This window comes from Hyalella azteca, unplaced genomic scaffold (assembly GCF_000764305.2).
Source record: "Hyalella azteca isolate HAZT.00-mixed unplaced genomic scaffold, Hazt_2.0.2 contig327, whole genome shotgun sequence".
NCBI classification, from domain to species: Eukaryota; Metazoa; Arthropoda; class Malacostraca; order Amphipoda; family Hyalellidae; genus Hyalella; species Hyalella azteca.
The window spans coordinates 1-11066 of record NW_025930680.1 but is presented as its reverse complement, the minus strand read 5'-3'; the positions used below and the strand labels follow the sequence as shown (position 1 = coordinate 11066).

General features: G+C 38.0%; 1 protein-coding gene across 1 annotated transcript; it reads right to left on the bottom strand.

The window, feature by feature from the left end:
- Positions 1 to 1197: 1197 nt before the first annotated feature.
- Positions 1198 to 5673, bottom strand: LOC108673868 (macrophage mannose receptor 1-like). Its single transcript, XM_018161750.2, has 7 exons — positions 5614 to 5673; positions 5197 to 5365; positions 4492 to 4607; positions 2952 to 3099; positions 2568 to 2738; positions 2056 to 2165; positions 1198 to 1366 (listed from the first exon to the last, which is right to left on the bottom strand). The coding sequence occupies exons 1-7, from the start codon at positions 5671 to 5673 to the stop codon at positions 1229 to 1231; spliced, it is 912 nt and encodes a 303-aa protein (XP_018017239.1). The 3' UTR covers positions 1198 to 1228.
- Positions 5674 to 11066: the final 5393 nt, after the last annotated feature.

Sequence of the window (11066 nt, the reverse complement as noted above, 5' to 3'; positions counted from 1 at the left end):
TTCTAATCAGCAGCCTCAGCAGCAAGATTTCGTAGCGCTCATACTTTTTTCTGCCGCACCAAAATTGGTCTTATATGGTTACCCTTACACGGTCAAAAAGTGCATTGCTTTTTGGGAAACGACTTTCTCATGATTTAATAAGACATTTAATTAGACATTTACACATAACATTTATTCCTGACTCACTTAGGAACAGTAGCAGCTGACAGATCTTCAACGGCGTCATGCTCAGAGCTCAACAAATTGTATGGCCTCTTTGCAAGTAAAAAAACAGTAAACACGTTGTTTTCAAATGCCTAAAAAAATTATCTCTCTGTGAAGAAATGTGTTCAATTGTGAATTCAATGAACGAAGTCTCTGCTGTGCGCAATCCTGGTTCCAGACTGTGTTTGATTAATTCACATGTGTTGTTATCGCTCGTAATCATTGTTTCCTTGCTGAGCAGCAGCAATTAAATCATTTCAAGATTTATTAATAAACGGAATCGGATTCAGGTAGCCGCTCTAGGTTAAGTCCTGAGTTTTCGGTTAAAGAGTGTAGTAAAATCGGGGTAAATGGTCGTTAACTCATGATTCGGGAGTAATTGGTTAATTTTGTTGGGTAAGATTCGGGGTAAATGATCGGTACCCTGTAAAGCTGTTTATACAGATTCGGGGGTAATTGGTTAATTTTGTTGGGTAAGAATCAGGGTAAATGATTGTGGTGACCTATGATTTAAGCTGTTTATGGAAAGTGTGACGATACACCCCTTATCTATACTACTAGTAATGTAATTAAAATTTCTGCAAGTGTACATCGCGTTCAAAAATAAAAGTTTCAGCTTCCTATAAACTTCAAATCGCGACTTTAGTTCGAGTTCCGAGCTAGAAGTGGTTTTGAACAGGTTTGATCATATACGGTACGCTAGTTTCAAAATTATAAACTGGATTTGGAATGAGGTGGTTCGAGATGACGGTATTTGAGTTAACGGGTTCTTAAGTTACAAGGATTATCTTTTCCAGGATTACCAACGAATACCTTCTGGTTATTAATATTCATAATTCCAGTCTAATTCGAGTCAATTGCAGAATTTAATGCATTTCTCTGGATTTTCCAGCTTAGAATTTACTTTAATTGAGGTCCCAAAATTCCCAAAATTAAGGTCCCAAAAAGAACAATCATCCCAGTAATTTTATAGAAATATAATCACAATGCTCTTCTAGAAGGGACCCCCATCTTAATATTTCCCCTAGAGGGGATGGGTCTCGCACACCACCCGACGCGTGTTGTTGCACAGCGTGTTGGAGAAGCGGTACATCCATGCAGAACTGAGCTCCATGCAGTTCTCAACTCCGGGGTTGTTTGGTTCTAGAGCTCCTGCACCTTCCTGTGGTTCAGATAAATAATTTAATTTTATATGCTGTTTTGCAAGACGCACTACGTGAAAAATATTTAATTAATAATATCCAATTAATTATCTGATGCCTGTTTACGTCGAGAAATACTTGAACAATCTTGATCGGCATACGTGGCGAGTAAAGTGTATACTTGTTGACGATCAACGGACAACGAAATTATTTCTAATAAAATCTACAGGGAAGATTATTGATGCATGTACCAACATATTAGGATTAGTATACAAATGTAACTGAAATATGATCTAACACGACTTTTTAATTAGAAATTTGTTCGCTGACCACTATTTTCATACAGATGAATATGACTATTTTAAATCAGTTTTTATTTGTTTAATTTTCGTTGAAAGGATGTTGTAAAAAATTATTATTGAGAAGTGACCTCAATTAACACTATTTAAGCAATGACTGTCTTAAATAATGAACGCACAGAGCAGATACATCAGATTTGAATATAAATTACTAAACTGTTCGCAGCTCTGCATTTCCTGAATTGTGATTACATGGCGGAAGGCCTGAAGCGCGGAACTGAATTCTAGGTTAAATACACTTTATGCTGGAGTAAATTTGTAGAAAATATCAGCAAATTCGAATATCTTATAAATTTACCATTTTTACTTTCATGCAGATTGGTTATATTTCAACTAAAGATTCAGCTTACAATGCCCCAGTAGGGAACACCCATAGCCATCGGCGAACCGTCTATCCAGCGCCATTGCCCTTCGACGGCGAGATCTGAGCCACCGATCCAAAATGCATACGGTTTGTAACCTTAGAAAAGGAAGAAATATGAGTATTATGTAATATAATCTTAAATTTCAAACTTTAAGTACACGACCACAATTTTCAAGAATGCTCAAAATTAGCTTTTGAAAATGCGATGTAACCGAAAAATGTACTAGATGCATGTAATCGTGAAGTACCAATATACTAGACAGTAATTCAGGATTCCTTGCTTTATAAGGCACCCAGCGTCACAGGTGGGTGCCTGACTTTTTGTTCAGGTGCCTCACAGATTCTGGTTTGAATGACTTCTGTACAGATGAGTTCAACTTTCTGAGTTATTTACTACCGTGCTTGGTAAATTACTTTTATTTATTGGTAGGAAACAGTTTAGTGCACAGTAAATCTTAATTTTGGTATAACATTTAATCAGACTTTTTAGGGCGTCACCTTTCTCGGTTAGGTAGAGGTAGACCTTGCGGTACTGATGACAGTCATCTAGAATGATCAAGTCTCCACCAATCAGTCCACACAGGGTGCGTGCGGCAGCCCAAGTACTTCCAGCCTGGATGACGTGGACGCATTGCGTGCCCACCAGTACAAATGGTTGCCCACAATGTCCTGTATTGAAATATAAATGTGTGCTGTGTAAACTTATATGAAAACTAAATGAGGCTATTAGAGGAACGTGTTTATACCTATAGTTGAATTTCTGAACAATTTTCATGAAATATGAAGATCACTATTTCAAAAAATTGCTCTCATAATTGCAGTATAAATTGCATAATTGCATGTAGATATGTGTTGGGCATACGGAACTCATAATTTTCTCACCATGCAGTGGTGTTCTCGAGCAAATAGGATTAGCATTTGTTGCTCCACATGGATGATCAAAAACTGCCCAGTTTCCAGCGGGGTAGATGACGGCGCAGTTGGACCCAGTACCGCCTGAAGGTTCTCTCCCCGCCTTCACTGGTGCATTCTGAAAATAATTTATTATTCATGATGCGGCTTATCGCTAATATCAGGCTCCACGAAAATGGTTTTGGGATGTTTACATAGCAGCCGATGTAAACGCGAGTAAATATCACCAAGACGTTAATTGCTTCACTGGCAAGATGAAGAAGCTGGATTCTTGTACCAATATTTTAAAATGTGCGTAAATCAAGTGTAGCTCGGCAGTGAAATTAGCCCTGCCTTATGTGTTTATTTACAGTCACAAACTAGTTTCAATGATTTTGCTCATTCTGTCTTAACTTTGATTGCGTCTCTGGATGTGATTTTGATATTCAAGTATGCTAAAACGTCATTTCATTTTGTTTTGTTGGTTTATAAACAGAATGTTAGTATTTTGCTAATATATCAGCGTCTGTCCATGAGGATAGTTACTATACAAGAAGAGTACGATAGTCAGCAACGCAACCTTGCGCATAGAGACTGCGCTGTATCTATGAGCTTCATGGTCGAAAGAAGAACCACAAGATGTGTAAACCATTTTGAATTTTCAGACCAATACGCAAGCCAAATAACAAGTTACGCAAGATTACATGAACACATGGAAAGAAGTACGCGAAATAAGTTAGTTTTAATACCTTCACCTTTCCATCTTGAATTTGCAGGCCAATACGCAATAGAGGATATTATTGGAGAGCTAATTACACATTTAAAGTAAGCCCGTAAAATCGTCCCTGAAGACAAGGTGCACGAACAACTGGGGTAAAGAATTATGGGCACCGGTTTGTGAGCAATTTTGAGGCACAGCGCGGGCACAAAATTGTACACAAACCGGCACCCGAACTCCTTACCCCAGTTGTTCGTGGACCTTGGCTCCGGCGAAGATTTTACGGGGTTACCTCAAATGTACCATTAGCCCTCCATTAGTGTACGCATGCCTAATAACAAGTCACGCAAAGTAAGATAAACACATACAACGAAACGAGAAATCGAGAAAAGTTGAGATGGCGACTGACGAAATGGGGTGGCCTGCAACAATCACAGCAGCTTGAGTACTCGTGCCATCAAGGTTCTCTACGTATAATGGAAATTTTCATCAAATAACATAATGGAAATAAATTACCTCATGAAAATTAATGTTGTATTATTGCTTCTATTTGAAGTTCAGTTAAATTTAAATTAGAATAAATTTCTTCGACTGAATTTATTACACGTCTAAATTACATGTAATTTTTCTTTATCTTCGTAACATGCTGTAAATTTACATTTTAATCTGACTTTCTTTTACTTCATTTGTCCGAGATGCATAAGCTGATGCATTTTCTACGCATTAATCTGGATTAAATGCAGGATAAATCATCAACTTCTATACTTTATAATTCTCGTCTTGGTGGATATTTTGTATCGTAAAATCACTTACAAACGCCCAGTACGGAGCGCCCATTGGAACGGCCGCACCGTCGCTCCAGCGCCAGACGCCGTCTCTGGAGGAGTAAGTCGCGCCCAACCAGAAGCCTTTGTTAGCCTCGGCCGAGTCTGCCGGAATATGGGAGGTAGAGTGCTTGAAATTGTCAGTCAGTGGCTTATTTATCAGAAATAGTTCGTAACTTTATCAGCCAAACACTGCCGGTTTTTGAAACTTAAACCTACCAATCACAGACGAAAAATCGTTCTTTATGTGTACTTCTATTAGGCCTTCTACGTGTTCTCGTAGTTAGGCGAAATTTGATGGTACCTCTCCTGAAGCCGTCATTAGCTGCACCCCGTGTACGATAGAAAAAAAAACGTGTACAATAGAAAACAATAGCAAAAAGTTTGTCCCAATCGTTAGTACAAGTTTCATGGAGCCTGTTTTTTTTAATTCTCAAGAGTCTAGCCTTTAATACCAAATCCTAGATTACTCAAATGTTTCCTTTTTTACTATGCAAGTATGGTATTATTGTTCATATATATCGCAGGCCCATGTTCCAACAGGCAAATAATGTTGAAGGTACCAGACACTACTGCAGGCTCTGCCGCCTTCATAGTAACCCCGTGCCGTTGTCAACTGGCGTAACATTTTCAAGTCAAAAACGTGATTTGCTTTTTGTTACAACTATCTAGCTTGTGACTTTATCCAGCTAACATCCATCGTCAACAAAGGTAGCAACTTCAGTGAAGGTGGAGCAGTCATCTATCACAGGCAGCCTGCCGAACTGTTGGCGGCAGTAATCCACCGCTGCGTCGTACGTGAGATATCCACCGTTGAAGCGGTGGATGCATTTAGAATCAACTTCNACCGTTTTCTGAAACGACTGTCGGAGTTGAAGCAACAACATTCGACAAAACTACTTGCACCAACGAACTTACGTCAGAACCGTGCGCATGCCATGAACACCCAGTCGAAATTCAAATTTTATTTTGACTCGGTTTTTAGGTGAATCAGGTGCGAATCGACCACCTGCCGCATTCGGCTGCAAATTAGGAGCTCAGTGCGGTAGTCCATTGCACGATTGACTGAATCTGCGTAATATAACTGAAACGAGCAGCTGGTCATGCTGACTCTGATGACCCTGGTCAGGGGTAGGTATTTGACCATCTCCCGCCCCTGGAATGGCGTCATTATGTGTGTAATCGTTCGTTTGTTAAGTCGTACGATGGAACAAGATTACAATTGACTTTATAAATTTTTGGAGCTTGCGTGGTAGTTAGATAGTAATTTCATTACTTTTATGACAAAAATAGTTTTTCGGTAAAAATATTGATTTTTTATTTTGCTGTTTTTGAAACACGGGTTGCTTGAGAGCATGGAAATATTATTAAGGTGTACAAGAGGAGAAAGGCATTGAAAAATGTATCTTCGGTTATACAAACAAGTTTAACAAAATTTGAATATTTTCAACTGCGGTTCACAATTTTGTAAACCGCACAATTTTATCATATTGTAGTGCGCATCACAAACTTCCTGCCTTCGACAGTGAATTAAGCCCCAAAGCTATCAGGTGCCATATACGCGCAATATTGAGGCAGACATAATCTTTACCGAGCGAAGAGCCATCGTCATTTCTGTTTTAAGATTTAATGATCAAACTTGATTGTTATGAATCACTCTAAAACTTTTTCAAATTAGTATAACCACATTGTATGAAATTGATGGAAAAGTAAATTTTCTTCATTGACATAGATTAGAAGTTATATGTTATGAATTCTTTCTACGAGTTTGCAATAATTTCTAGGGTTCTTTCAATTTTATAAATTATTTGATGAGCGAAAAATTTCTTGCTAGTAATGTTGCCGAGTGTCGAGAATAACTAATTAACAAAATCATGGGTCATTGTAGCTACATACAGTGCAGTATAATGGAATGGGTTCGCTGAACTTGTGATGCAACTTCTCCATGGACAAGAGCCCTCATACATGCCTACTGAGCATTGAAGCGTTCAACTAGTCTAAGCGCACTCCGCAGACCGCCACTCGCTGCGCCTAGCCAGTTGCGTAGCTCGTGCGACGACAGGCCTGGTGGTGTAAGGCAGGTGGCATGCAACTCCCTGGGGAAGCTAGGCTGATTTATTGCAGTTCGAAGTAGTCTAGGTACAATGCGACGGCAGGCCAGCTAGGGTATCATGGTATGCTTCGATGCAAAGTATGGTGGTGTACCGTCATTGCACTTTGTGCTGTTTGCTGTCGTAATTGGTAATGTCAGGCTGCTGATATTCAAGGCAGAGTAATGTCACGGCTTACTGACGGCATGTTTGCTGTGCGGCTGATTTGTGGGTTTACGGAACGATACTAGGCGGTGCATGCAGGCCTAGCTGGGCTGAGGGGTATTAAATATTGGTGGTGCTCGGCTGCACATCGGTTTGATAATACCATTTAAGTTAAGTCTGGCGTACGTAAAATTTGCCAATGCTAAAAAATCGACTTCTTGCGAAATGCGTAGATTCTTGGGCGTAAGTAGTAAAAGTTTAAAGAAATTAAGTACCTATTTCCTGTATAAGCAAGCAGCGGCACTGCGATAAACGTATTTATAGCATAGACATGAACATCCAGACTGTGATGCGCATTCTGAATCAGCAGCCTGAACAGAAAAATTTCGCAGCGCTCACAAACGTTTTTCTGCCGCGCCAAAATTGGTCATGGTTACCCTTACAAGGACAAAAGTTCATCGCTTTTTGGGAAGCTAGTTACTCATGATTTAATTAGACATTGACCCATAAAATTTATTCGTGACTTACTTAGTAACAGTAGCAGCTGACAGATGATCTTCATCGGCGTCATGCTCAAAGCTCAACAAATTGTATGGCCTCTTTGTAAGTCAAATAAACCAGTGAACACGTTGTTTTCAAATGCGTAAAAAATTATCTCGTTGAAGAAATGTGTTCAATTGAGCATTCAATGAAGGTAGTCTCTGCCGTGCGTGATCCCTGTTCCAGACTGTAATTGATTAATTCACATGTGTTGTTATCGCTCGTAATCATTGTTTCCTTGCTGAGCAGCAGCAATTAAATCATTTCAAGATTTATTAATAAACGGAATCGGATCGATTAGGTTTGTTAAATATATATTGGATAACAATAACTGCTCCTGCTCTCGATTAACTAGGTATACAGCTCATAATTGTAATAAAAATTATCTATTAAAAACTAAAATTTTTAACGTAATACATAAATTGAAGTTTAAATAAATTATCTGTCTATTTGATATGTGTGTTTGAGTGGATGAAATAAAAACGATATACATTTTTCTAAATGCCACAGGAAAATTAAGTATCTTGCAAAAAGTTATGTTTGTCCGCAGGGATACAAACGTAATTCGAGACGAAAAAGCAAAATTAGTTAGCAGTGAATCAAACAAAGATAAGCATCATATATTCCATGAAAGTTGTTGTAGCACAACGAAATTATATAATTGGATGTCACATTATTTTCAGAAAGCACTTTTTAGCGTGACGTGTGATGAACTTGTGATGCGAATTTCGTTTTCACTCACTATATAGCTTCCCGTATCTCAAGTTGTGAAGTGGATAGTGAAACATAATAGCCGGCTGGATGAAGCATACGAGCTGAGCGTTCCTTCTATTTTCACTCGCCAAACTCCATTACAAGTGAACTTCATTCAAATAAGCGATAAAGGGCCTGCGAAATGCCATTTCTAAAGCAACATGAATATCTTCTATATATTTGTTCAATTTTATGCGTTTGAAGCTCGGAGTTGCACCCAAAATGTAAAGGAGCTGTTGGGGGTTACACATCGTGTCGGGGTATATTGTTTATATAGGGGCTTTTGGGGCGCGTATCCAGGACACTTATCGTGTCGGAATACTGTATATAAGGGCTGTTGGGGCGCGTATCCAGGATACTTATCGTGTCGGGATATTGTATTTAAGGGCTGTTGGGGCTGTATATAGGGGCTGTTGGAGCGCGTATCCAGGATACTTTTCGTGTCGGGAAGTTGTATATAGGGGCTGTTGGGGCGCGTATCCAGGATACTTATCGACTTATCGTGTCGGGATATTGTAAATAGGGGCTGTTGGGGCGCGTATCCATAATACTTATCATTCGGAATATTATCAGGGAATAAAATTTTATTGGTGAACGGTGGAATCCTGAGACAGTGAAAAGGGAAGGGAAATTTTCGATCGCAAAATTTAAAGTTACGAAAGTTATCATTATTTTATTAAAGTTATTTTCAAATTTTTAATAAAAAATTTATTCATGCAGTAAAAAGTTCAAATTTCATTACAGGCTTTGAAGTTTTGGCTAAATGTCGGTTTAAACGGTTTCTGTTTTAAATACCGTGCTTACGAGCCGAAATTATTAACTGGATTTGTAATGATGTTGTTCTTTATAACGGAATTCGGAATGACGGGATTCAGAATAGCGGGATAATCAGATTGACAAGATTTTCCATCCAGGGCAACGCAGGGCTATCCTGCTAATTTTTTATACATAAAATAAAGTATGGATCGTCAGTAATTATTTCTGAATTATCTATTTTATTTACCTGATATAATAAAATATCTTGTTTTGTAACCGTCCATTTTTTAAACTCTTAACACTACATTTTTCTCTAAAATTATTCACTTGTCGCACTTCTTGTAGGCGACAAGAGCAAACGTGCTCGGATCAGTTTGATTAGTAAAATAAGTGTAGAAGAACCCATAAAACAAGGCACATAAAAATAAAGTAATCGACTCAGATGAATGCATGAAATAAATTGATATAAGTTGAAGTTTTTGTCTTTGTGTTCCTGAAGAGCTGAGGAACATTAAGCTTTCTGAAGTGCAAATGAAGTACCTCAGGTACTTCACACATACGCACAATTTGAGCCTCAAGTGATCATAACCTCGAGTTTACTAGATAATCAAGTGTCATGAATAAATTTGATCCATGTCAAGAGCTTTGACACAGAGAAAACGCCCTAAAAATTCATTTTATTTTCATTGAAAACGTTAAAAAGTGCCGCTTCAGTAATAGTTAAAAATTCGATTTATCAAAGCAGCCGATAGTCAGCGCCAAGAATTATAGGCTTTTTCAGATAAAGTTTATTAAGATGAGAGATGAATGTCCTTAGGGGGCTCTTGGAAGTACCAGGGTAGCTAAATGGGCATTACCCAGGCAAACTCGCTGATTTATGCCTTTTTCGAATTGAGTTAATGATGAGTTGAGTTAATTAATGTCCCGAGTTAATTAACGAGAATTAAAGTTAATTGAATAATATGCGTTTAAAAATTATCTTTTATAGACAACACTTCTAAAGAATCCAGTGTCTCCGATGTTACACATGTTCAATGAATTTCTAATTTTATTTTCAAATATTAAAGAAATTGATTTTAATTTTTTTAATATTCAAAAAAAATTTGAATTTTCAAATTTATTTATTCTGTCAATTGATTCAGGCATTGTCTCCGACTTAACGCGAATGTGCAAAATTTCAGATTGATTGGACAGGTAGAAGTGTGCTAAATATCTATTATAAGATTTGTAGCAGACAAAATTATTTTTTTGCTTTTTGTAATAATGAAAAAAATATATAAAATTTTTAAAATTATTTATTCTGTCAATCATTGATTGTGCGTTGCAACACATTATTAGGTTAACGACGAGGTTAACCCACAAGTCCCAGGTCACGCCTCCTCAACGGAACCACATTGGATTTATCTAGCAAAATATTTCGGATAATTTCAAAAGATATTCCATTGCAGCATTGCTGCTTAACGGAGAATATAGAGGGAATTTTGCACGACCACATCAATCATATTCATGTCGCATAAAAGTCTTTGCTGGTAACTGTTGATAAACCTTCGTAAATCTGGACTAATCCTAACCAGGTCCACAGTGATACAATTTCTTCCATTAATTTGGCGTAAAGTTCTGTTTTTCATGATATTTGCATGTATAATCAATTGAATGCAATTAATTCTATTTTCATGTATGCATTTTTGAGCTTATACTCAATATTTTTTCCAACGTCGTAATGGATTCGGAACTACGTATATATGCGAGGAGCAACTGACTGTACAAATTTAATAATATTGATACGAGGGAATTGCAAGTTGATAACAATGCAAAGAACGAGTAAATTATGATCAAATTGAAAATTGCATGTCATTTGTCGAAAAATGTTAAATTAGAGTATGTCTCCTTTAAAAATATAATTGCAACTAATTGGGGAGGTTCAAATTCACTTCGCTACAATCACATTTTAAAATGTAACGCAGTTATTCAGCGGTCAGGTAAGTCGCGAATTTGCTCAAACGGTTTTTGAGGCTTTCCCTCCAGCGAAGCCGAAGTCGGGCAACGCTGGCAGCCAACATACAGATTATCTTCAACCATCGTTCATGCTACTCCCACTTGTGTCGTTCCCGCGTTGCCAATCCTTAATTGTGCCCATCTGTGCGTTGGATTATCGTAATTACTTTCTATGGATGATGGAACTGCACTAGGCACTACCACCCACAAGACGACTCCTCACCTGGTCCTGGTCCCAGAAGAACTTTCTCCACTGCCGTTGGTC